This window comes from Musa acuminata, chromosome BXJ1-11 (assembly GCF_036884655.1).
Source record: "Musa acuminata AAA Group cultivar baxijiao chromosome BXJ1-11, Cavendish_Baxijiao_AAA, whole genome shotgun sequence".
Classification (NCBI taxonomy): domain Eukaryota; kingdom Viridiplantae; phylum Streptophyta; class Magnoliopsida; order Zingiberales; family Musaceae; genus Musa; species Musa acuminata.
The window spans coordinates 4,594,210-4,621,837 of NC_088337.1; the positions used below are offsets into that span (position 1 = coordinate 4,594,210).

The following is a 27,628-nucleotide window of genomic DNA, read 5'->3' on the forward strand; positions in this document are numbered from 1 at the left end:
AAGCAAGACTACTGCAATAAATTCAGACACCAGGTCTAATGAATTCAAAGCGTACTACTCAGAAGCTGCACTGCAGAGTTTTATCTTGTTTAAATTACCATAGAGGCTCGAATGCTAGATAATCCAAACATAGAAACAAATAATGCTACACATGAAAAATCAAGCACATGTGGCAAAGATAAATGAGAAGAATTGATTGACAAGACAATCATGAAGAAAGCTAGTGGCAGATGGATGACTTCCATGGATTAAACCAACATTGGATTTGAGCAAAAACAGTTAGAATTGTGTTCCATTGTTCTTTCACAGTTTCAACAGCATACACATTTCGTCTTTACTTCTAAATTCATCACAACAAAGTATGTTTAAAAGGAGATGGCCAGTTTAAGTACAATTCTAAATATTATTTTATCTACTAACACAAAAGTGCACCTCGTCTGAATATTTATTGAAAAAAGTGGAATGAGACTCAGAGTAGACCAGGATCCCTATCAGTTTTTACAAGCATGTTTTTGCTTAAATCTTAGTTTCCAATCTAGATAAACAAAACCCAAAGAATAACTTGCTTCTTCCCCTCGGACCACTCAAGTGAATCTTTTGGTTAGACAGTTGTCAAGGTCTTGGGAAGGGCCATGGCTATATCCATCTTTCCCAACCAGATGGATATCCAAGTTTGTTATGTTTTTCCCATCTCATGCGATTCCACACAAGAAATATGAGCAAGCTTGATGAATGAAATAAAGATTGCAGTTCAGAAGCCTTAAAATACAAAAATTGCAAAGGACTCATATTAAGGAAGCAAGGAATAAGTGATCATTTAAGGAGAGAATGAACACCACCACGAAATTAAATGTTTGTTCAAGAAGGGAGCAATATATTTGTACAACCAAGTGTAAAGTGGTAGAGAGCCTTGCAATGTAGTTCACAATTGATGGCGATGTATTATAAATTCTAGTTAACCTCATTCAACAAAAGAAGTAGGAAGAGACGATCAAAACCCTATGTGAGAGTTGAATAACAAAAGAAGCTGCACATATTATTCACATTCCAGAAAAGGTGTTCTGTTACAGTAAAAAGTTCTTCCTAAACCAAATATAACCATTTACTGATGTAATATAAATGATTATATAATAATCAGCAACATATGTTACTCCAAAGAAGATTAATACATCATATCATCAAGAATAAGACTAGTAGATTTCTAGTCCACCGTTGAGAAAAGACAGATAAATATGGAGGCCAAATCCAGAAGCCAAACGAATTAATACAAAGACGATGGTATTCGTGCATAACATACCAACAAATCACAAAATCCCAGGTAGCACCGTAACTGGCGTGTAAAGAATGCAGGTGGAGCTCGAATGAAAGCGATTTCAGGAACATTCCATCAAAGTTTTTAGGGTTTCAGAACTGGAAAATCGATTGCGAGCGAGAAGGGGGAAAAACCCTGTTGAGAACCAAAGAACAAAAAAGAAACCAGAAAAAAAAGGGAGATCAGATCGGAAAAAAGAATCTGATTGAGAAACGGAAAACAGACCAAGCACAAAAGAATCGATCGAATCGAAAAAAAATTGGGACCATTTCCCTCAAATGCAAGCGAATTCAGGACCATCCCATCCGAGTTTTTAGGGTTTCAGAACTGGAACTGGAAAACCGATTGAAAACGACAAAGGGCGCAAAAACTCTCTATCGAGAACAGAAGAACAAAAAAGAAACAACAAAAAAGGGAGATCAGATCAGAAAAAACGAACCTGGTTGAGAACCGGAAACAAATCAACCACAAAAACCAAAAAAACACAAAAATCGATCGAATCGAAAAAAAAAGGGGACCATTTCACTCAAATGCAAACGAATTCAGAAACATTTTATCCAAGTTTTGAGGGCTTCAGAATGAATCAAAGCACTTCGAATCGTATCATCCTTGCACTAATAAACCCAACTGGCAATCGAGACGTAACCAGAAATGTGGGACTAAAATTTAACGTAGCTCAATTCCGACCTGAGCCTGTAATAGATAGCCGAACTCCAGTTGGAGACGGGCATGGAATGGTTTTGGGGTTCGGACCACCGAGGCAGTGATTACCGGTCTCTGTTCTCCGCCATCTACATCTAAACTACTGTATCAACCAATCTTTCCTACCTCTTCGGCGAGCAGTAGATAAAGTAGCACGAGATTGGAAAAAGAAGACGCAGCTCTTGATTTCAATCTTTCCATTTATTTGACGATTTAATTGACCTATCTGTCGTATTTCCTTACCAAACTGAATAATGTAAATACTTCAAACAATTTACGGGAACACAAAAGGTTTTCTGCAACTCTGACATTGGTTTGGCCAAATCTAGAACGATCCATTCAGTGGTTGGAGCAATGGATCAAATGATGGACCCCAAGTTCAACATAAAATATTTAAATTATAAAATAGATAAAAAATATATAAATTATGCTATAAATATAGTTGTGAAGAATCCCTTTGTTATAAATGAATTCAAATAAATAATAAGAATGACAATGAGAGAGGTAAATAAAGAACGAAACTGAGAGGACAAAAGAAAATGACAACAAAAGATCAAGTTTACACAGTTTAGGCTGGAAAGCTTGGATAGTAGCACTCTACAAATAGTTGGACTTGGAGCAGTGACCATTGCATGTAACAAGAGAGAACATTGCATTCTCAGTCACAAACAATATATCACAGTACTAAAATATAAAAAATATCATTGTGTTGCTGGATGCAGCATGCTGCTAATTACTACATCTCTAAAAGGTCCAGTTTGCTGATTGAATAGATATCAAGCATATTTATGGTCATGCTGAATAACAACACTGGGTAAGCTCAAGTCAACACCAAGTGCATCCATTATTGATTGCATTTCATACCTGCAAGCCACCTTATCTTTAAGTTTGAGTAACAAATAACAATTACAGTAAAAAAGAAGAGTTTGTAGGAAACACAAGTATTGCTGCATGCAATAGCAAGTCATAGATTAATCTGAGCAACACTTTCTTCAACTTCAAATTCACAAGTTTCAGGTATGTCCTGACATTAATCAAAACCAATCATCCACAAAATCTGGGAGACTGATCAAAGGTGCAAGCAGACAAAAAAAAAAAAACTAAATGTAACTTCCATATGAGACCCATCTTTCCCCATTGAATTCTTCAAAACTATAATTACTGCTCAAACATGAACCACATTATGCAATAGCACATAATAAATTCAGCACAAGGATAGAAGAAGAAACGAGAAAAAGCACACCATTTGGATGGAAGATGCAAGCGTAAAAGCACCAGCCACCCTCCACTCTTTGATATGAAAACCCTTCTTTTCCAACAAGTAAATTCACAGGAATTTGAATTTTCAACAATTTGAAAAGATGAGAAAAACAACATGATTTAACAAGGCCAAAGACCAACAGTGATCAAAGCTATCCAAAGTATGCAACCCATTTGGTATGATCATACTTAGAAGTAGAATGATTCCTCAGTTTGGGTTCAAATAAGAATTAGAATTAGAGCTTGAAGAGTGAGAAGGCCACATGCTTGACAATAGATTCCTTAGACGTTGTCCACTGTTCCTTGAACTACTGCCTGAAGTTTGACCACTTGACCTTGAACTCCAACTACCAGAACCCTGAGTTGGCATCTCATAGCGGCAGACTGGACATGAGTTATGCTGTTCTAACCATGGGATGATGCACTCAAAGTGATATAAATGCGTACATGGCATCTCTCGTGCCTCCGATCCTATTTCAAACCTCTCCAGACAAATAGGGCATTGCGAATCCACGCGAAGATGCCTCTGATTGATTTTTATGATGGGCATAGCATCAATAGATGATCGTGATGCAGATGGAGCTCCATGTCTATCATTCTGCATCGACTGCTCAATCAGTTCATCAAGGCCTGGCTCAACAAAATAGTCTGCCGTGTCGGCCTGTCGAATTCCAACACCATAATGCCTATTAAGGAGGGTGTCCATGGATCTATGTCTACCATTCTGCATCGACTGCTCAATCAGTTCATCAAGGCTAGGCTCAACAAAATAGTCTGCCATGTCGGCCTGTCGAAATCCAACTCTATAATGCCTGTTAAGGAGGGTTTCCATGGATCTATGTCTATCATTCTGCATAAACTGTTCAATCAGTTCATCCAGGCCTGGCTCAACAAAAGAGTCTATCATGTCGGCCTGTCTAATTCCAACACCATAATGCCCACTAAGGGAGGTGTCCAATCCATGGCCCTCGGATTCATGAACTGGAATCTGAAACCCCCTAGAGACTGCCAAAGGGCCTGATCCAAATTCCATACCAAAATCTGAATTCACGTTGAGCATTCTAATGAGTCCACCATGATGTCTACTTCTCACCCTCCTCCTCCTTGTCAAAAAAGACATGGCCTCCATTATCCTAATCCATGGATCATGAACAGCATCAGGATCCACCCGAACATGGTCACTCGGTGTGGCATCTATCTCATCAAGTTCCAACACAAAACCAGAATTACAAATGGGGCAGACCATGTGCCTCTGACAAGGTTCTACTCTTTGCCTGCACTGGTAACACCAGTGTGTACTATTGTTTGGCATCTTCCACCTTCTTCAACTTCAACCTAACGACCAATACCAAAATCAAGATCAGCAAAGAAGAAAAGCAAAATCCTTCGAAATCTTCACTTCACTGCAAGCAAAATTATGATACATTTCAAACATCAATTAAAAAAATAAATATATAAACAACCTAATCCATAGCATCAATCAACAGGCACACTAAAATTGGGTTAAATTTACGTTTTAGTTTAATCTGTGTGCATAAAGAATTAAGTAAACGATAATTCCTACTGTAAATAATAATCTACATTTGAAATTAGATGCCATCGTTTTCTCAGGAAATTTCTGTTGCTTGTATCAGAAATCAATATGCAGCAGACTCATAATAAAGATGAAAAGCTAGTGACAGCAAACGCTCCAGAGATTACCCTTCATACTCCACATATTTTACACATCAAAGAAGATGTTTTATCCATTGAAAATTCAAACAGACGTTTAACTCTAATTCTAAACAGCTGATACAGCATAAGAGAAAAGATCAGCTTGAAATCAGGGCTAAAAAAAGGGCAAATTGACATTATTTGACCGATACATTTCCACTTCCCATCAAAAAAAAAAAAATCAATTCACCAAATGACCGAGGAAAAATTCTTGCTAGATCATGAACTATCAAGTTTAGTCCAGCTACTGCCCCCAAAAGAACAAACAAAGACTAAGGGAACAAATAGAAATCTACTCTTAAACTGGACAATATATTGAAAAGGAAACCCTGGATCGAGATCTCAACTCCGGTCATCCAATCTTGCTCCGGTTCCTTCATATAAATCCTAATGATAGCAGTCATATCAAATCAAATCAAGAAGGGAATCGGTAAAGAGAGAAAAAAAGCCAAATCGAGCTCATTTACCTGGAAACACGATCGAATACAAGTGTTATAAAAAAATACAAATTAAAATCAACTATACCTCGAGCAACAGGAGATATGAAATCCACGCCGAGAGAGATCAGATTACGAATACACGCCGGTTGTCGACTCGACACAGCTAAGAGAGGGCTTCCTCGCTCTCCGCCACGGGATCGTACAAATCGATTGACGATTTCGTGATGGACCGTCCGATTTGCTCCAAATTAACTTATGATTGATATCAAAGAGGATTAATCCATAACGTGAACCTATATATAAATATAAATATAAATATAAATATAAATATATAAAAGTTACGGGGTCTAATTACAATGTTTTCAAATAAAAATTATAGTACTTTTGGTAACATTGTAAACCTAAACAAAAATATTATAAACTGAAGAATAAAGGCACAACATATAATATAAATAATTTAAAATAGATATTCTTATTAATTTGGGAATAAGTAAATTATTCCTAAACTTATATTATAATTAAAAATATAATATATAAGTATTTTTGGTAACATGATAAGCCTGTACAAAAATATTATAAACTGAGGAATAAAGACTTAACAGATAATATAAATAATTTACCATCATTTATAAGGTTAAAAATATATTTTTTATTAGTTTAAGAATAAAAGGATATATAAGAAAACTATACTTCCATATCCATTATAGTGTTTTTGAATAGAATTTTATTAATTTTATTATCTATTAAAAAAATATAAAAAATACAATACGAGTTAATTGAAAATTAAACTTAGTTACAATATTTTTGATGCTTCGAAAAAATACCTAAAACACTTGTCGCCACAAACCAAATCTAACACCTAAACCACTAGCTAGAGAAAGGAGAAAGGAAGAGTGATCAAGAGAGACAACCCTGCTGAATCGAATCAAGTTGGCTGGCTCGATCCGCAAACTGTGCAACCATGTTCTTGATCGTTGGGTGGTTCTCATCTACTTGCGGATCATGCATCAAATTCTTTAACTGCGCTTCTTCCTCGGAGGTGGTCAAGCCCCATCGTTTCATGCTTCTAAAGATGTACAACAGCTGGAGCTTTTGGAGACGCGCGTTGGACACTTTGCGAACGCCGGCGGCAGGGGTGGGCGGCGGCGACCACGTTTGAAGCTGCTGTCTTTTTCTTTTTGCTGCGTCGTTGATGGCTCTCTGGGTCTGTCTTATCACACACAATACCTCTTGACCCTGCAATCCGTGTGCACATATATAAGGAGCACATCGGTTGTAGGAAACGAGAAGTGAACTAACAGGAGTATAGAGATGATCACCGGGCGGCCTTTGGCATTGGATGGAGCATAACTACTGCTTAGCGCGAACTCGTCCATGACGAAGCCGGTGGAATTCTTCGCGTTGCCGAGGTGGAAGGAAAGGTGGCGCTTGAACCACACGATGACCTTGTACCCGCCGGCGACGGCCAACTTGATGGGATCGCCTTGCTTGCTGGTATTGAGCATCCAAGTGCCCCTCCCGGCCCTGCGGGCCACCTGCGAGGAGTTGCGGCTGGAGGGCTTGAGGGTGGTGAAGAAGTAGGCCTTCTGCCGACCGCGGAGGAGCGCCTCCGGCTCCCGGGCGTAGGCGTCGGCCTCTTGGACGACATTGCGACAGAGCTGCAGGCCATGGATCCACCTGAGGAGGAAGTGAACGACGATATCTTGGTCGGAAGGCTGGAAGGTGAAGCCCGGCGGAAGCATTGGTCGCTTGGAGAGTGCCGGTCACGACAGCTAGCGGCCTTCCTCCTCCTTATATAGAGACACATGAAGGTGGCTTTGTTGTGTCCGACAGGACTCCGACAATTTAGCTGAAGACTAATCTCCCGTCCGACACAACCTAACTGGGTTTCATGGTGTAGAAACTAGCTGATTGCTTGTTCACTTGTAAAAAGGCTATTTCCTAGTTATTCCAACTTAAATCCGTCACCGTGCCTTATCCCACATGGAATTTAATAGGCTTTGCGTGCCGTCTCACGAATAGGAGGACGAGGCGAACTTCCAAAATCGAACTATGCACCAAAAAAAAAAAAATAAATAAATCGTTGAGCTGTGTAGCTCTATTTGTTAGAAGTCTCTTCCCCAAACTTCAAATCTATTGTAAAGTAAATATAAGATAAAAATATATCAATAACTATATATGTCGGTAGGAATCTTTAAAAAATTATAAAAATAATAATCTTTGAAACATATATAAATATTAATAATTTTAAAAAATAATAATAATATATAGATTCATCGTATCATAAAGTTATACACAAGAAAAATAATGATTTTTTTTTATATAATAAATAAAATTATGGATCAACCACTTACTACAAATTTGATATATTCATTCATGCATGGACCGTAACTTCTTTCACATATTATACTTTTAATATGGATCACTAATATAGTTATATATATATATATATATTATACGGTAACGATCATAGTAATATCATAAACTTAAGAATATAAAAAATCAATAATTATTTTTAAATAATAGATAAAATATTTATGTTTATCAAATAATAAAGGTATGAAACTTTATTCTCTCAATAGTCCTTAATCAACTAAAACTCTAATTGAAATAACTTAATTGTATTAAATCAAACTCAAATTGATTATGACATAATAGAATCAACCTCAAATCCTTATATAATTAGTATGGAATCACCTTTAAGTTAGTTTAACTTACATTTGATTGATCTCGATTAAGTTAAGTAGGTTTGAACTAGTCATGTTGATCTAGAATCTCCTTGAATCACCTTGAACCGACCTTAACCAATCAAATATATCTAATTCAATCAATTAATAAACTTAAACTAGGGAGAGTAAATTAGTGCTATCTTAAACCAAACCGACCCATCTAAGTCTTGGATGGGCCATATGTGCCACATGTGCTTGTCCTAGGTAATAGATTAGGTTAATGTACAATATGTTAGAGAGAGGAGCGACGATGTGTCTAATGTTAATCGCATAACTAGGTAGGCTTAACTTCACGAACTAGGTTAAGCCTTATCACTAAACTAGGTCATGCTTGGCTTACGAGTTAGGTCGTGCCTAGACACATGAGTTGGGGTCATGTCTAACCATATGGATTGGGTTATACCTAACCGCATGAGCTGGGCTATGCCTGGCTACATGGGTTAGATCATATCTTATCACATGGGCTAGCTATTACTTGACTACATGGGTTGAGTCATGTTTGGCCATATGGGTTGGGTTATACCTTCTCATATGAGGTGACTTATATTTGACCACATGAGATAGGTTGTGCATGACCACATGGGTTGGGTTGACCCGATTTGACAGATCAATTTGACTCAAGTGAGACTTCAATTAGACTCCTCTTATCAAATTAAATTTTAATATTTTAAATTATCAAATAATAACTTAAATATATAAATTAAAGGATTTAAATTCATGATCTTAAATTTAAAACTAATTAAATCATAAAAATTCATACATAATTCTTGAAACATAGATATATCTAATCAAATAAATTAGAACATTATATAAATCTAAAAATAAGAATTTTAATAATTAAATAAATATTAAAATTCACTTAAGCTTAAAAGATCATTACAAATCAAATAATCATTCTAACATCATAAATTAATGATTATTATTATTATTTATTAATCATAATTTTAAAATTAAAAATATTATTATGTATATAAAATCATAACAATTTTAATATTAGTGATTTCAAAATATGAATCAAAACAAATTAGAAAATAATAGAAGATCTTACCTTTGCTCGATTATCCTCTCCTCGGGATTATCTCCTTAGATAATTCTCTCCTTAATCCTTCTATTGTGCTTAGTGAGAAACGAGTAAGGATGAGCCCCCTTTACATAAGAATAAGATAGATCTTCCCGAAAGGTAAGTAAATATTTAATTTTTTTAATTTATTTTTAGTTTGCTTTCACACACAAAGATAGAAATATAATATTCATTTCATATGGTTCACATATAAAAATGGAATATATACTATTTACTTCTTAAAATCACATCACTCATTAGGAAATATATCAATTAATAGTTTAATTAATTAGCAAAATTCCTATCTTATTCACATGATTAAAAAAATCAAATTCAATTATTTTCTTAATTATAATTCATAAATATACAAGTTAATAATAAAATAATATATTATTTATAATGATTAATTTATGTTAAGTGAGAAATTATTAGTGATTACACAAGTCGCCTGCTTCGTAAAGATAATTGTATCTTAAAAAGAGATCTTTGAGGAGGTGATACTGGTGTGACTTTTCTTAAAATAAGTTTCTTATGTCACTAAGTCATCTACAAATCTGCCATCAAAGCATGCTTGGTGCAAACACTCTGATCTAGAAGATAATTTAAGATAGTTGAAGATAAAATTTTTCAGTCCTAAAGCATACTTGAGAACTTATATTACATAGTGGTAAGGGTTATATTCTAAAAAACAATATTTGACTCCACAATTAGTGCTAAAGTGATATATTCAATTGATTAGGCTTCACGTATTGAGCTCTGATTGACCCAAAAAAATATTGGTCATATCATCCCTCCTAATGCGCTTTACGACCGTCTCACATTTACACCCATGTATGAGGTGTTAAATGTAGGAGACATAAGAACGATAAGGATATGTTGACTTTAACTTTAGAAATCGGACACGAGACGTTTGAGGGCATCAGAGAATGTTGGCTTGAACTACCATGTAAGGGATGTTAGGTGTTGGAGAGGCGTGCTAACTTAAACCCATAAGGAGCGTTGAATTCAAGAGACGTGCAAGGGTATTAGAGGGTATTAAATATAAGAGACACATGAGAGCATTAATGCATGTCAATATGAACTGCCCATGCAAGAAGTGTTGGATGTAGGAGACACACGAGAGCTTTAGGATGCACAAGAGCATTAAAAAGTGTTGACTTGGATCGATCATGTAAGAGATGTCAAACATTAAGTACATAGGAGAGCGTAAGAGCTCTATCAATGTAAACCACCCGCATAGGGGAGTGTCAGACATATGAAATGCACAAGAACCTTAAGTGTGATAACTTAAACAATTCATATAAAGTATATTGGAGGCAAAAGATTCATGAGGCTATTCGGGCATGCCAATATGAATCAAGAGCATTCTTATCGTCATTAATCTGACACTCAAGAGGATTGCTAGACATGAGACAAGTCACTCACATTACATGGGTTACTAAAAAAACTAGAACCGACAACATTCTTGTCGTCATCACTCTGGCACTCAAGTCAATACTCATATTTATAAAGTAGTAAGAAGAATACTCATAAAAAAAACACTTATCCAAGAGAATATTTCATCCTCCAACTAATGCTTATATGGCACGTTTGGCTGATTGTGCTCCACGTGTCAAATTCTAGTTGGCCCAAATATACTGACCAAGTCATTTACACCATTAAAAGCTTTAGGATTACCTACTTCTACGAGAATGCAATGTATGGAAAGAACTTGACAACTATAGCTCACATGCATGATGTGCAAAGGCGTGAGGGAGTGCATCCCCACTCAAAGGTTGCTGATATTGATGACATGGTCATGCAACACGAGATGCAAGATGTGCAAAGGCGTGAGGGAGTGCCAACTTAAACTACTTATTTAGCGGATGTCACTAGGGAGATGCATGAGAGTATCATGTATGTGAATGTGAACCATCATGTAAGGGTATTAGACATAGAACATATTGAGAGCGTCGAGGCATGTCAACTTAATTACCAACATAGGACTATCGCGCATGAGGACATCAAAGTTACTTGGAAAGGCCATGTAGCCAAAGATAGTAGAAGCACGAGGGTATCTATGCATGCCGACTTGAACCAACCCGTGTACAGAATGTATGGTGCAAGAGAAACGTGAGGTATTGGGGTGTGTTGAATTGAACCATCCACATAATACATGTTGAAGTTAGGAGATACATAAAAATTAGGGAGTGTTAATTTGAATCACCCACATAGAGGCTGTTAATTGCACGAGATGTGCAAGGGTGTCAGGATGTGCCAACTTTGAATCACCAACATATGAGATGTCAGATGCAAGAGTCACATGCGAGAGTTGAGGCATGATGAATAAGTGACATAGGATGCATGAAGGCATATGTCAAATTGGATCATCAGCATAGGGGATGCCGAACATATGACATACATGAGAGATTTAGGATGTAGTAACTTAAACTGCCCACATGGTGTTAGACTCATACACACGAGATGCACGAGGCATCAGATGTGCTAAGTTAAACAACCCACACAATGGGTATCAGACGTAGGAATTGCATTAGGACTTCAAGACATGCCTACATGAATTTCCCGTGCATGGGACCACATGCCGACTTGAACCATCATCGTAAGGGTTGTCAGACGCATGAGACATGTGAGTGCATTAGAATGTATTAACTAAATATACCCTTGTAGGTGGTGTCCATTAAAGACTTGAATTGCTTGTGTAGTACCTGTCAAAAGTAGGAGATACATTAAAGCATTGGAGTGTGCTAACTTGAACCACCAACATATAGATTATCATGCATAGGAGATTCATAAGACAATTGACATGTGTCAACTTGAATTGCTCACATAAGGGGTGTTAGGTATAGGAGATGCTGTGCATACCAACCTAGACTACAAGTGTAGTAGGTGTCTAATGTTACAGGCACGTAAGGACATTAAAGCAAGTTGACTTAAATTACTTGTATAGGGGGTGTCAGATATAAAAGGCACACAAGTGTATAGGGACTCACAAGGGTCTTGGAGTATGTTACCTTGAACTACTAGCATAAGGTGGTATCGAATGTAGGAAACATACGATAACGTTTATGCATGCCGATTTGAACCACTAATATAGGAGTTGTTAAAGTGTGTTAGCTTAAATTGCACATGTAGTGGTTGTTGGGTGGAGGAGACATGTGAGGGCACTAGGGCATGTCAACTTAACTCACTCGCATAGAGGGTGTCCAACATAAGAGACACATGATGGAATTAAAGAAGGTTGACATAAACCCACCAAATAGGGGCATCAGATGGAAGAGACATACGAGGGCATCGAGGCATCCGACTTGAACTACTAATACATGATGGTGTCAAATGTAAGTGGCATGCAAGAGTATCATAGCATTAAGACTTGAACCACCCATATAGGAGGTGTCAAAAGTAGTTAATATGCAAGGGCTCTAAGTGTGCAGAATTGAACCATCCACATAGGGGGGTGTTTGACATAGATGATGCACGAGGGCATTAGAGCATGCTAATTTAAATCACCATATATATGGGGCATTAGACATATGAGATGTGTAAGACTATCGAATATGCTAACATGAACTATCCCATATATGAGGTGTTGGATGCAAGAGACATGTGAGGACATTCGTGCATGATCACTTGAATTGCCTATGTTGGGATGTTAGATGTAAGGGCCACTTGAGGGCACAAGACATGTTGATTTGAATCACTCATATAGAGGGTGTCGAACATAAGAGATACATGATAACATTGACATGTATTAACTTAAATCATCCCACATAGAGTGTGTTGGACATAGAAGATACACGAGGGCATATACCAACTTGAATCGCTAATGTAAGGGGTATTTGATGTAGGAGATATGCTAGGGCTTCGTAAGGGGTGTGGGATATTAGAGATTCATAAAGGTCTCAGGCCAATTTGGACATGGAGGAGTTGGAAGTTCCTCTTTCAAAGTAGAAATCCATTATCTTCGAAAATTACTCAAGAACCCTTATAGGGGATTGTTCTACAATCGTGGATCGATTAGTCCCTTCACTTGGTGTAGTGGTAGCATATTAGGTCTAATGATCCCATAGTCAACAATACAAGAGAGCCTTTTTGAGGTTCCTGTTACGAATGAAATACGGAGGGCTAAGTTTACATATCAAAATTGCCTTTAGGGCATGTTGACTTGAATCGTGCCATATAATGGGTGTAAGACATAAGAGATATGCAAGAGCTTCAAGGAAATACTGACTTGATCCACTTCCATATGTCATACATAGACATATAATGATATCCATACATGCTGACTTGAACCATCTACTTAGAGATGTTAAATGTAGGAGATATAAGGCACATATGGACTCAAACCATCTATATAGAGGGTGTCAAATGTATGAGATGTGTAGTGACATCGATGTTGACTTGAGTTGCCTATGTATGAGTCTCAAACATAAGAGACGCATAAGACTCTAAGACCCATGAGTGTGACGAGAAGTGTTGACATGAATAACTTACATAAGAGACATTGAATACTCAAGATAAGTGAGGCACGAGGATGTGTTTACTTGAACAACCTGCATAAGGGGTGCTAGACACAAGGAACGTGTGAGGGCTTTGAGCATATCATTTTGAAACATTCACATAAGCGTTGAAGACATGCGACGACATCGAAGCATGTCAATTTAAATAATATACATAGGCTATGTGGGATATAGAAGATACATGAGGGTGTCTAGGGATGCAAAGTAGAACAACTCATATTTAGTGTATAAGAAATATGAGATAAGTGAGGGTGTTACGGTGTATAGACTTGAACAATCCAAGTAGGGGGTGTCAAATGCATGAGATATATAAAGACATCAAAATGTGCCATCTTGAACTACTCATATAGGAGGATGTGGGATACATGAAATACATGTGGGCATCACGACGTGCTAACTTGAACCCCCCATATAGGGCATGTCAAACTTAGACATATAAGGATGTTAGAATGTGCAGACTTGAATTATCATATAAGGAGTGTTGGATATACGAGATGCATGAGGACATCATATCATGCCAACTTGAACCTCCCATGTAAAATGTTTCTAACATATGAGACACATGATGGCATTGGGATATACAAACTAGAACAACCTATATAGAAGGGTCAAATGTAGGAGACATGTAAGTGCGTTAGTGCGTGTATACTTGAACATTCATATAGGGGGTGTCAAACGTAGAAGATGCATAAGGGCTTTGAATTGTGTTGACACGAACCCTCCAAATAGGAGATGATATATGTAGGAGACACATGAGAGTGTTAGTGCATGCTGACTTGAATCATCTGCTTAGGAGTTGTGAGACACAGGAGACACATATGAGTAATGGGATGTGTCAACTTAAACCGTCTACATAGGGGTGCCTCATGCATAATATACACGATAGATGTCATGGTATGCTAACATAAACTAACCCATAAGGGGGATGTCACATGCTGTGACACATAAGGATATTAGGAGTGTAATGGTTTGAATCGATCACATAGGGAATATTGATCATTATAGACATATCTAGGGTGTCAGAGTGAGAGGAGGCATAGGGGGTATTGGTCATAAGAGATGTGTTGACGACACCAAAGACACGGGGTGTCAGAAACACCTACACAAGAGATGCATAAGGACTTGAAAAAGGGTTTTGGGAAGCACAAGTGTGAATAGTCTATGTAGATGATGTTAGATGGAAGAGATTCGGGTTTAGGGTATTGGTGTCGATTTAAAATCATCCAATTAAATTGTAGCACTTAAGCCATGCAAATACATTGTATCAAAACTATTATATCATTCACTTTTAAATAATCCATTTATGGAGTACCACTTAAACCGCCCATATACATAGTATAAAAATTATTATATCTTCTACTTTTAAATGTTGCCATTCATCTACTCCTTGTATAAACTTCTTGGAGTTGAAGGACTGGGATTTTCTACTACAGAAGTAGCTGATGTGGAGCTCGAACTTTAGGTGGTGCCTAATTATAAACTAGGATTTTCTGAAGCTGTTCTCTGACCTGTGATTCAACATAAAAAATATGTAGCATGTATTTTGGTACCACAAATATTTTGTACTTCTACTGAGTGCTGTGGGAGATATTCGGGCCACAACAGTCCATGATTGAATTTTGTAACTCGCATTATTTTCTTATTTAACAGCACTGGTGCTTTTTATTATTAATACACGATTTTTAATCTATTTGTTGCCTTGGGCTGTGTTAAGAAAAATTGACTTCCTTGCTTTACAACTATAACTAGATTGTTGAGGAGATAATTTTTGACTAGCCAATTGATCATGCTAATTTATCTTATTATTGGACATATTTTTTTGTGTTTAATAGTATTACTTTAGTGCATGAACCAGTTAATCATCTATTCTTGACTTTGTTTTATTCTATAGGACAACCAATTATTTTATTCTCTCTAATATTTTTTTTACGAGCTTTAAGAATAAAATTGGCACATTCTATTCTTTTGGTATTTGACTGTTTTTTCTTTTTCTTATACTAACTTTATGGTAGCTAATTAATTATCTTGCCATTTTTGGGCTCTTTCGGCTCGTGTACTAGTTTATTGAATCTAGTCCTAGTAACTTTGTTGGAACCAGTTTACTAGTTGTTAGTGTAAACAACCTTAAGTCGTGGCCTCAGGGTCGACGCGGCTTGGTTCGGGCCCGGATGACGGGAGGGATCTTCCCGAAGTGGCCTTTGAGTCCGTCTCGGTGGTCGCATGTGGTGTCGTTGATTCCTCCGGGAGGTGGCTCCACGCCTGGGGGCCTAGCGGGAGACCATTGTCTTCGTACCTGCACAAAGATTGGGTCGGAATGCTCGGCCTGACCCCTCCGACGGTCAAGTCAGTTGATGTAGAGTGGCTTTTGGATGGAGAAGTAGAAGTCGAAGTCCCCTTTCCGTTCAGAATGTAAGGGTATTTATAGAGAAGCTTATTGTTTCCTGATGTACCCGCTTGCAGGGGGCAGGCTGGTAGCGTCTGACCTTGGTGTTGGCGTGACGTGAAAAACCGAGATTGAGCAGGGCGTTAATGTGCCTCGGTCAGCGTTGACCAGGTGCTGTGAGGCGTCATTTGGGACGGCTGGCGTCATGCATATCTTATCGCATTTATTACCATCATCATATTCCTCCTCGGAAAGAAGCTATGCGTCGGTTCTCGTACTGGGAGTCCGATGCATGGCTCTAGCTCTGAGATCATTCATTGGTTTGCCGTAGGGGGCACGGGTATCGTGGAAACAAGATAGAGAGAGCACTATCGGTTTTGATAAGAGTTTATTAGCAGCATAATGGCGTTGTTATTATTAGCTGCTGAAGAAGGAGTTAGTTATTAGCAAGACTTGGCTGCGGTGGGTTGGGTTGGGTGGTGCAGAAGAAAGCTTGGGGGGTCGGTGGGTGAAATATAATTAATTTCAATTTAAATATAGTTATTAGCAAGGTTTAGACCCACATCGTAATTAATTTCAATGTAACATCCCTTTATCAATCCGTCGATCGGCAACAATGTTGTCTTTTTGGAGACATCCGATAAAATTGGAACGATACAGAGAAGATTAGCATGGCCCCTGCGCAAGGATGACACGCACAAATCGAGAAATGGTCCAAATTTTTTTTCCGATTCGCGTTCTCTTGTTCTCCATTTGATTTCCTATCCTTTTGCTCTTCTCTGATTTGATTTCCCAGCCTCCCCTCTTCCTGGTTCTTCTGATTCGGTTTTTGTTTTTGGTTTCTTTCTTATTGGCTGGTTCTTTATGATTTAGGGTTTTGTGCTCCGTTTTTTCCCATTCGTGTCCTATTCCGACTCGCTTTCATTTTTTGTTTCTTATTGGCTGTTAATCTGGTTCTTTAGTATTTAGGGTTCTGTGCTCCTTTTTCTCCCATTTGTATTTGTGTTCTTATTTTGGTTTGTTTTCCATTTCTTTTTCTTTTTTTCTGCTGAATTTTTTTCTCGCTCTCAGTACTGTTTTGTCTCCTTTGTGGTTTTTAATCAAGTTCTCGTTTCTATTTCTCTCTCTCGATTTGTTTTGATTCTTCTCCGGTTCTGGAAACCAGAGGACATGGATGGATGGACTTCTGAGTTCGCTTCGCTTTAGATCACAGCACCATTCTTTACTCGCATAATGAGCAACGTTATCAGTTACGGCGCCGGCTGAATTGTTTTTTATGTTATCGACGGATACTCTACTCTTCTTCTTGACTTGTTCGACTTGCGCACTCCCATGAATACTTGCTTCTGGTCGAAGACGGCGTTATGTGTTGATGGTATTCGGACCTCTGATTAACATTGTAAGATTTGGTTCCTTCGCTTTCCTTTTACTTAAAAGTTATACAGACATGATTCGTTTTTGCGTCTAACCATGTCTGGATTGGCCATCTCCTTCCAAACATATATGATTGTGTTGTATTTACAAGCAAAGAAAAAAAAAAAATGTATATGTTGTCGAGACAGCCGAGCATAACATGATATATGCATAAACGACAAGTTCTGGATGATTTTATCTTTAGAAAACCTTTAATGATCTTGCATGGATATTTTCTTTCTTGTAAAGTAGAAACCCATTTTTTTGAAGACTTAGATGAATCATACACCTTAAGGTTTCCTTTCTGTAGCAGACAAGTATTGAATGACTGGCATCATAATTATGTGTGTTTGTATATATGATGAAGACCTGAATTAGTTGCTTCTGACTTGGCACTGGCTACACAAATAACTGTAAAAATGTCTAGTGTTCCTTTATTTTCATTTACTAATGTAATTTTTTTTTTTTTTTCGATTTGAAGTATCACCGATATCTTAACATGTGAAATTCTTGTGTATGGCCCAACTCCCATTTCTAACAACACCATATCTCTGTCCTCACCAATATTGGCTCTGCTGTTGCCTATTAGAGAGGTAGCAGGTTCAGCACCAAGAAATGGTTTCCATCTGTGTGCCATTGACAACCTAGAAACTTCAACTCATAGGATGAAGATGAAGCATGACACGAGTGCCATGCCCTTAACGATCCATCATGAACTGAAAGGACGTGATAGCTTTTAACGATCTGATGGTCTTGATACATGTGAATTAGTTGCTCACAGCATTGTATGTCAACGGAAGAAAGTTGAAGAGCGAAAAGAAGGCGGTTTGATCTATTCCATTGTCCAATGATTTCAAAATCAAGGAAGGTTTAGTAAAGTAAGGTGCTTAGATAAATCTTGCTGCATGCAACCAGTGTAGGTGTTGCGCTATCTTCTGCCACCACAATGTCAGGACAGGCCAGTAAACAGAGCACTAGGTCGGCACAAGCTTCTAGTGGTCGGTCATCTCTGTTCCCTCGGTGTCTTGGCACTAGGACATGCCAATGACACTGTGGGCTATATAACACACTATGCTGCTCAGATTCAGCAACTTTATACATAAGGTATCACAGCATCATTAGCACACTTTGCTGGATTGTTACTTGATAATCGTAAGAAGTAGGATCTTTTTTCATCGTCATGTTATTTTTGCAGTTCAGTCCATGGATTGCTTCATGACTACATCCATTTTAACCATAATCTTTCACTGTATTTAGCTTATGCCAATCCTGACTATCGCATATCAGAGTACGATGTCAACTCTATCAAGAACTTATGTTCCCTTACCAAAATCTAGATTTCATTCGTGGAGTCCCAGCTATCTTCCCGTGACTATAGTTTTGGTTACCTTTTCGTATGTTGCCATTTAAATCTCCTTTCTCATCTTGATTGCAGGAGTTGATGTTGTTGTATCCAGGGTCCATGATTTGATCACATAGCCAGAAGAGCCTCTCATCTTATACGTATGAAATGCCAGCACACTTGTACCGACCATGCAGTGTCATGCGTGTCGAAGAGCACTAATTGCATCATTTGATTCTGAAATTACACTCAATATTGGTTGCGGAACATACGAGGAAAAACTCTGTGCTACAGCATATCGATTGTTATTACTGTCAAGTGATTGGCATGTATTCATATTTTTCCAAAAGAAATTTTTGTGTTTCATATTTTGAATCTTCCAAATAAATTTACGAGGTTTATCCATAGTATAACAATTAATTTTGTCTTACGCACATAAATTAATTTTCCTATTTTGAAATATCAAAATAAATTAATCAGATTCTTCCATCGTATAACAATTAATTTGCTTTTGTGCAACAAATGCATTGGGTAGCCTAATTAATAATTTTTATGATATGGAAGAATCTGATTAGTTTATTTATCTGCCTTTATCGTGTCCTTTGTGTGATTCAAAAATGACTCTGTTGATCGTCTTTTCTTAATCTGTGAATTTTCTAAATGATGTTGGCAGTATGAAAAAATAATGAGTCTGATCTCAAAAACTCTTGACTATGTTCATTGTTTAACAGGTGTTACTCATTTCTAATACTTGTTGCCACAATTTTTTGTTGGCTTAGTATGAAACTCTTCAAGCATGCCTGAGTTGTCTCCATCGGTTATAATGATTACAAACTCTGTGTCAAGATCAAGCAAACATTGTTTTGTGAAATCAAAGGACCATCCATGTGAAATTTTTTCGTTGGATAAAATCTATTTATGTTATCGATGATTGGATTATGGTTTGAGGATTTGTTATCCCTTAAGATATTATTTGTTTTGGCCCATTGATAGTACCATTTTGCCACAAATGTCCTAGACTCTATAATATGGATTATTAGTTGCATGAGTATATTAGGGATATTTTAACCCATGGTTCATATGAGTTTACCTTTGGAAAAGATGGCTTAACAGGAATAAGGTGGACTTCTCATAAGCCACATGCTTTCTGGACTTTATCCAATATGACAGTATTGGTTTATCACCCAAATATATCATGATGTATTATTCTTGTTAAGAATATTGCTCCACATCCACTGAGTGCTTAATTTCTGCACGTATTTGTTCATGTAAAGTGATTTGTTGCATCCAACCTGACTGACTGTTCAAAATTTGGGCCTTCTTTACCATATATATTCTTCTATAAATCTCCCGATGGGTGGATAAATTCTTAATAGGAATTGTGTATATATTTGGTAACAATGGGATGATTGAGATTACGGTTTCATTTTGAACGTGCTTTCCTTATAGATAGTTTATTCTCTATAATAATTTGCGGAATGAATGTGTACCAATATAATTTTCTTTCAAGATTACTTGTTTGTTAGTAGATTTATTTTTTTATTCTGGCCTCATTTCTTTTCGAATTCATTGGATCATCTTATGTTTCCGCGATAAAATTATAAGGTTCAAATATAGTATATACAAATTTTACTTTGAAAATGAAATAACAAAGGGTCGGTAGACCTGATCACGGTTTCAGAATTAATGACTTCGGTTATGGACGGTGTAGAATCGAATCGTTAAAACCCGGTTCTGATCTGATTCGGAGCCGTCGAATCGATTCCCGATCGCGTTATGGTAAGGTTTCTAAGTTTGTCTAGGGGTTCGTAGGCTCACAGCAAGAAGACATTTAAGTGGGACCCACTTTTATAGCATTGCTTTTTTTTTTTGTGTGTTCGTGCAGCCGTTACCCACTTGCGGTGCTGTCCATGTAAATGCAATATCACGAGGATCACTTCGGTGCGCACGCGGGTATGCTAGCCAGCGGGCAAGTCGTGTCGACTGAGTTCCGTTTCCGGTTTCACTTCCCTGAATATGCTGCACACGCGCGTGGCGTACGCGCACGGTGTACGCGCAGCTATCATGTGGTTGTAAAAGCGATCGTCATCCGACGCAGCGGGGAATTACGTTTCGTTTTACGAGGAAAAAAGATTCGACGCTTTGATAACCGTCTGATCTTGAGATCTTAACGGCTGAGAGAGGGCCACCGGCACATGTCAAAACAGCATCTATATCTTTGCAAGCTTGCTTCCAGCAGTCCAATACCAGACGCCTCAAGAGGAAGAAACCTTCGGCTTCGGTCTGTTGGGGCGATCTCGTATTCCCGCACGTCGCCGTCGAGGTCCATCTTCCCCTCTTAGCTTCTTCCATGGTTTTTCTTTTGTTTTTTCTCTTCTTTACCGAAGTTGATGATTTAGTGTTTTGATTGTTCCTTTTTTCCGATCTGAAATCGATCCATTTTCGTTTGATCCCGTATGGGTTTACTTCGGATCCACGAGCTGTTGCTATGGTCTGTGTTTCTGTAACTCTCCGCCTTTGCATCTGGGAGAAGAATCCAGATGTCTCGTTTTGGGTTCAAAATATGGGTTTTTTCAATTTCTTTTTTCTTATTTGTGATGGAATCTTTTAAATTTTGATTTTTCTTCTTGGTATCTAGATCATAAGATGAATACCTGTTATCATATTTGATTGTTGTGCTGCGGGATTATGGTTGTTTGTGTGCGGAATTTGCTTTATTTACTAAATAGGACATCTATCCCTGAGGTCTCCTTGGATCCAATGTAGTGCCATGTAAAAGTGGTGGTAGATCACAATTTTGATGATTTTCTTCCAAAAGGTGGTAATTTCATCGTTGATCTGTAGATTTAGTTTTTAGCTTTTTTTCCCCTCTTGTTTTGAAATTTATTAAACTGAAACTAAAAATTGTAAATTTTTTGTATATTTCTATATTGTGATTTTTGGCCAGGAATTCCATGGATCTGTTTTTTTTTATGATGGGTCATAGTATTTATGTTTTATATTAATAATAAGGTGTGTATGCCACAACTTTCTGTTAGGATAGAAAAACTTGTTCCGTGGCAAACTGTTAGCATCAGCATAATAGAACAGAAAATATGATGCTTTGACTATGAATGTCATATGTATATGCACTAGCATTTAGAATTATGCTGTTGAGATGCTGCAGGCGAGGTTTTAGTTGCTGGCAGCTGACAGTATGTACCATCAGCATGGTATGATAAATTGGATGTTCTTCTAGATCTAAAATGAAAATGCACAACGGGTTTCCAAAGGAAAAAGAGCTATCTACTTGTGTCCTTGGTCATTGGCTGATTCTCTAATCTCTGCTTTTGTCTAGCCTTGACAAGATGATGCGAGGTGACAAGATAAGAGTGGAAAACCAGAGACGTGATAGGGATAAGGGTTAGGTATCCTGGCACATGTTGGGATGAACTGGAACCTGTCCTTCTTGTTAATTGATTAATCTTATTAAAATACATGACACCAGGTCCACTCGATGATGAACAACGCAAGACAGGTTGTTAAAGGAGAAGCATATTGGTATCCTAGTATAATAATCTAGGATAAATTTAGTGTTGCTTAGATTATAGAGAATAAGTTGATAAGCCACAATATGAAACTTTAGGCAATAGTGATTGAACTAAGACTAAGATTTTAAATAAGTATCTTCAAAAATACATTTGGTTCTATGCTCAGAAGATCAACCACATAAATTATTTTATCATGACAATTAATATAAAAATAATAGCAAGGAGAAGGACATATGTATTATTCTTATTGATCTTACATATTCCTAGAATGGAGCGTTTCAATAGGCTTTTCATAAGACAGTGCTATTTATTTGTTTGATTAATGTGATAGAAGACACAATAGAGTTGTGATTAGCATTTATGACCATGGATGTAGTCATGTTCTCTATAACTATGTATGTACATCAAGGATGTTGTTGGGTGTTTTTCTCTTCAATTTGATTATGGATAAAGTTTCCGTATTCAAGATGAACTTCAATGGTGCATGTTCTTTGAGAATGATGTTCTTATTGATGAGAATTTAGTTGCATTTTAATTGGAACTTGACCATTGTTGACAAATGCTAGAAACTAGGTGTTTTAGATAATATGGAACTAAAACCAAACTACATGAAGTGACTTTAACGATTCCAAGGGAAGAATTTTGATTATAGTAATGATGAATGGACAAGCGTTTCCTAGAACTGTAACTTCTAAATATCTTGGATTCACATTCAGTGTAAAGACATTTTTTATAGAGTTGATATGGGATGGTCAAAGTAGGGAAGGACGTCAAACATTTTATGATGTCATGTGGATATTAAATTAAAATAAAATCTTATGATACAATGGTAAGGCCAACAATGATTTGTGTTGAAACATTGTGCAATTAGAAATTAGTATGTAGAAGAAGCTAGTGTCATAGAGATGGATGTGTCTGGTTACTAGAAATAATATAAAATAGGACAAGGAATTAGTGGATCCTTTCTTGTCAATTGCAGTTAATTTAGGCAGCCTATTACATGAGACTTCTGCCAATGTGGTATGACAAGGTTTAATATACACAGCCTTGCATTGCAAATTGCAATGTGGTTAGGTCGCAATGAAGCCACATTACTGCCACCAAGTTTCCCAAGTAAATGTAATTATATTTGAAGTTTTAGGTGCATCTTTGACCTTGATCGTCAACATCTATAACTATTCTTAAAATCTTTAGACCACATGCGTCACTTAAGATATGAAGTCACTAGAAGCTTGATTTGATGTTCTGTCACTGAAACAAGTTGAAATAATTTTGTGAAAACTCACAAGACAGCATGACACCTTTTGCTAAGGTTTCTGTATAGTCTCTGAAAGCATTAAGAGACATTTCCTTGGCCTGGTTGTTTTAGGTAGTTGTTTAGAATCATTAGTTATTTATTTATCTTCTAGGTCTTCTGTCTCATACAGTTGATAGAATTGTCATATGGAAGTGGCTAATTTTTATTTGTTTTTTTTAAACCATAATATAATGTTGATTCTCGTGTGATTCGTTTAACCCTTTAATCTTCTATATCAACCATCCTTCATTGCTGCATATAAATTTTGATTCTAGCCATGTTATTCAACCTTATTTTCTTCTGTCACTTGTCTGAAAAAAGATCTGACAGTTACTTGGGAAATGTGCAAATTTCAACACATGATTTTTTAGTAATAATGGACTCTGCTCAAGAGAATTGCTTTTCCCTGTTCTGTATATTGCTGCCATTGTTTAGTATGATATTTGATTCTTTTCATGTTTCTTAACTCGATATTCTTTGTCCTTATTGATTATAACAAGAATACTTTTCAATGATTAGGCAATTTGATATTGATTTATGGTCAATTTAAAATTATACAGTTGGACGATGGTGATTTGTTTTTTCAAAAAATTGTGCAGTGATGTAATGACGGTATGTAATTCGTTGGAGGGTAATTTGGGGTTTCTTTGCTAGAGGATAACCTAGGCTTACTCTTACTACGTTTTAGATGAATTTCTGTTATCTAATTTTACCATTGGAAGTTCTCCATTTTTTACTACTGTACATGATTTTTCATGTCTATTGAGCTTGTTTGAACTGCTGTGAGGATGAGTTCATTTAGAATCTTGCATAGCAAAATGCTAGTCTACATGGAATACTGAGGTTCAGAGATTGGCCAAGTCTATGTTGACATTGAAACATTGCGATTGTAATTGGTCCTATCAGTCAAATTATAATCATATATCATCGGATTGGAGTTGCTCAGTGTTAACACAGGAACAACCAGGTTCACCAGATTAATTTGGGATTGACCAGCATCTTCCAGCTAGGTTGAGATAGATTGGAATCCTCTGAATCATTTATGGTTTTGACTGAATTATTCTAGATCGAAATCAGTAGTAGTATGGTATGATTATGATAGGTTGAAAATTACTAGTGCTTTTATCAGTGTTAACTGGGATTGGCCATGATTACCCTGCCCCAAAATTCATGGATCACATGTCAAATCAGATTTCTTGATTTTTGACAATCCTCTGGAATTGCTTAAGCTATTGAATGTGTTATGAGTAGGTCAAGTGAGTTGTACACATCAGAACTAGAAGAATGCATGGAGTTTTTCTTCATCATTGGTACATGGCTGGGTAATCTTTGTTCCTAAGAGTCCAACCTCACAATCTTTTGAAGTCAATAATTTGGCATTTCTCCCATCTTTATGTGACTGATTATTCTAAACTATGCTTCAATGGTCCTAAAAAGAACAGAGTAGGTTGGTACTTAGGTTTTCCCTTGAAAAAGATGTCCATTTTATTAGTTTCCAATGTTGAAGGACAAAGTTTGCTTCATTTTGTCATAATACTTCTCTCATCCAAATTCCATACTATGCATATAATCTCTTTCTTCAATCTTTATACTATATTGTGGTATAACCCTGTCTTGCATATTATTATTTTTATTATTTTGTTTCTCAGTGTAATGCAGAACTCTTGCTAACTGATTTCTGAAGAAAATTTGTGGATTTTCTTTGAATTGCATGGAGAACCTGTTACTTTTAGGTTGTTGTAGTTGATGTCTTTTTAACCTTGGGATAGCATCAGTATTCACTGTTTTTGGACCACATTTTGATGTTTCTTGTGCATATCTTAAATTGTAAACATGTACTATCTATGCACACTGCTGTTATCCTTGTTTATGGAATGACTTTCATCAAAATATCTCAAGCTGTCTGGCTTAGTTCTAGGAATTCTTTTGATGCCTATTCTTTTCAAATCTTCTTATTTGCCAGATCATTTGCAGTAGGTTTTCCTAGACTATTCCGGCACAAGCTAGCTGAAATGGCTGAAACGGATAAGAACATTGAGATCTGGAAAGTCAAGAAATTGATCAAGGCTCTGGAAGCAGCTAGAGGTAATGGCACTAGCATGATCTCTCTAATTATGCCGCCTCGTGATCAAGTTTCTCGAGTCACTAAGATGCTGGGTGATGAATATGGAACTGCATCAAATATCAAAAGTAGAGTCAATCGACAGTCTGTTCTAGGTGCGATTACTTCCGCTCAGCAGAGACTCAAGCTATACAACAAGGTTCCTCCGAATGGACTAGTTTTATACACCGGAACTATTGTTACTGAAGATGGAAAAGAGAAGAAAGTCACAATAGATTTTGAGCCATTCAAGCCCATCAATGCATCTCTTTACCTCTGTGATAACAAGTTTCATACAGAGGCATTAAATGAACTTTTGGAATCTGATGACAAGTTTGGTTTCATAGTTATGGATGGCAATGGTACACTCTTTGGCACTTTAAGTGGAAATACACGTGAGGTTCTTCACAAGTTCACAGTTGACCTTCCAAAAAAGCATGGTAGAGGTGGTCAATCAGCACTACGATTTGCTCGCCTTAGGATGGAGAAGCGCCATAACTATGTCCGCAAAACTGCTGAGCTTGCGACTCAATTTTTTATCAATCCTGCCACAAGTCAGCCTAATGTTGCAGGATTAATTCTGGCTGGGTCTGCTGATTTTAAGACAGAGTTAAGCCAATCTGATATGTTTGATCAACGGCTACAGGCTAAAATTCTCAATGTGGTTGATGTGTCATATGGAGGCGAGAATGGTTTCAACCAAGCCATTGAGCTATCAGCTGAGATTCTATCAAATGTCAAGTTCATACAGGAAAAGAAATTGATAGGCAAGTACTTTGAGGAAATAAGTCAAGACACAGGAAAGTATGTGTTTGGTGTTGAGGACACCTTGAAAGCTCTTGAGATGGGTGCCGTTGAGACCTTGATTGTGTGGGAAAATTTGGATATAAACCGGTATGTCCTGAAGCATAGCACTAGTGGTGAGACTGTCATAAAGCATTTGCGGAAGGATCAGGAAACAGATCAGAATAATTTTTTGGATTCCGTAACCTCCTCAGAGCTGGAAGTACAGGAGAAAATTTCCCTGCTGGAGTGGTTTGCAAATGAATACAAGCGCTTTGGATGTACTCTTGAATTTGTTACTAACAAATCTCAGGAGGGATCTCAGTTTTGCAGAGGCTTCGGTGGCATTGGGGGAATCCTTCGTTATCAGCTTGACTTGAGGGCCTTCGATGAGCTTTCCGACGAGGAATATGATGAAGATTCCGAATAGCAATCAGCCAACCAATTACTGGATTCGGTCCAGAGGGAGCCTGTGCTGGCCCCACCTGTGACCGAACTTGCTCTCTTGAATTGCACACATCTCAAAAACTATGGACGGGGTATGATACTTTTTTTCTTTTATTATCATTCTGTTAGAACATCAGCATTTCCTACAGTTGTGATTTTTCAGGTTCTAAATCTCATAGTTTATTTCTACAACCTATAGTCTTTTCATCTTGCAGGAGCTGCACAACAGATTGAGGCGACAAAGCGTGGGACTTAATTAGCTGCTGAAATGAGATATACTTACGCAGAAGATGAAGGTTTCTCGGATGCAGTGGTTAACGTGAAAACGTGGGACCAGTTATTTATAATATAATACCTGGGTACTATGGTCTGTTTTGTTTTCTGTCGATGCTGTCTTCCAGTCTTAGCCAGTCGGAAGATTTGTCATTAGGTTTGATTTGATGCTTGCAACTGCTTTCTTCTTAAGATAGAACCTATTTTATTATATATGTGCTGTTATTAGCAAGACCGTTCTGCGTCACTCTCAGCATAATCGAGAAATGCGACTCTTTTATTGTCTATGGTCGGTAGCATTGTCAGTCATATATCGGAAGAAAGCT

At 37.3% G+C, this 27,628-nt stretch overlaps 3 protein-coding genes and 1 non-coding gene across 8 annotated transcripts; 2 read left to right on the forward strand and 2 right to left on the reverse strand.

The window, feature by feature from the left end:
* Positions 1–3,243: 3,243 nt before the first annotated feature.
* On the reverse strand, positions 3,244–5,650 carry LOC103970500 (probable E3 ubiquitin-protein ligase RHC1A). Of its 3 annotated transcripts, XM_065089308.1 has the most exons (3): positions 5,513–5,597; positions 5,335–5,374; positions 3,244–4,609 (listed from the first exon to the last, which is right to left on the reverse strand). In XM_065089308.1, exon 3 carries the CDS (start codon positions 4,584–4,586, stop codon positions 3,483–3,485), a length of 1,104 nt encoding a protein of 367 aa, XP_064945380.1. In that variant the 5' UTR covers positions 4,587–4,609; positions 5,335–5,374; positions 5,513–5,597; the 3' UTR covers positions 3,244–3,482. The 3 variants fall into 3 exon arrangements, with proteins under 3 accessions (XP_064945380.1, XP_009382565.2, XP_018675904.2); XM_009384290.3 differs by lacking the exon at positions 5,335–5,374 and having other exon boundaries at positions 5,513–5,650; XM_018820359.2 differs by lacking the exon at positions 5,335–5,374 and having other exon boundaries at positions 3,244–4,677; positions 5,513–5,643.
* A 674-nt stretch (positions 5,651–6,324) lies between these two features.
* Positions 6,325–7,169, reverse strand: LOC103970904 (NAC domain-containing protein 68-like). The gene is made up of 2 exons (XM_009384820.2): positions 6,747–7,169; positions 6,325–6,663 (listed from the first exon to the last, which is right to left on the reverse strand). Exons 1-2 carry the CDS (start codon positions 7,167–7,169, stop codon positions 6,325–6,327), a joined length of 762 nt encoding a protein of 253 aa, XP_009383095.2.
* A 9,568-nt stretch (positions 7,170–16,737) lies between these two features.
* LOC135597857 (U6 spliceosomal RNA) lies at positions 16,738–16,840 on the forward strand. Its single transcript, XR_010481448.1, has one exon. It is a non-coding gene; the product is annotated as a U6 spliceosomal RNA (small nuclear RNA).
* A 4,197-nt stretch (positions 16,841–21,037) lies between these two features.
* On the forward strand, positions 21,038–27,589 carry LOC135596970 (eukaryotic peptide chain release factor subunit 1-3-like). Of its 3 annotated transcripts, none has more exons than XM_065089309.1 (3): positions 21,038–21,194; positions 25,662–27,121; positions 27,245–27,589. In XM_065089309.1, exons 1-2 carry the CDS (start codon positions 21,067–21,069, stop codon positions 27,010–27,012), a joined length of 1,479 nt encoding a protein of 492 aa, XP_064945381.1. In that variant the 5' UTR covers positions 21,038–21,066; the 3' UTR covers positions 27,013–27,121; positions 27,245–27,589. The 3 variants fall into 3 exon arrangements, with proteins under 3 accessions (XP_064945381.1, XP_064945382.1, XP_064945383.1); XM_065089310.1 differs by having other exon boundaries at positions 21,072–21,194; positions 25,673–27,121; XM_065089311.1 differs by having other exon boundaries at positions 21,118–21,194; positions 25,676–27,121.
* Positions 27,590–27,628: the final 39 nt, after the last annotated feature.

What these genes read in the sequence shown, in the direction of transcription:
- LOC103970500 (XM_009384290.3), bottom strand. Translation starts at nt 4,586, where the DNA reads ATGCCAAACAATAGTACACACTGGTGTTACCAGTGCAGGCAAAGAGTA.
- LOC103970904 (XM_009384820.2), bottom strand. Translation starts at nt 7,169, where the DNA reads ATGCTTCCGCCGGGCTTCACCTTCCAGCCTTCCGACCAAGATATCGTC. An exon ending in CCAATGCCAAAGGCCGCCCG is followed by an intron (nt 6,664 to 6,746) that starts GTGATCATCTCT and finishes CACGGATTGCAG; the next exon opens with GGTCAAGAGGTATTGTGTGT.
- LOC135596970 (XM_065089309.1), top strand. Translation starts at nt 21,067, where the DNA reads ATGTCAAAACAGCATCTATATCTTTGCAAGCTTGCTTCCAGCAGTCCA. An exon ending in TCCCGCACGTCGCCGTCGAG is followed by an intron (nt 21,195 to 25,661) that starts GTCCATCTTCCC and finishes CTTATTTGCCAG; the next exon opens with ATCATTTGCAGTAGGTTTTC.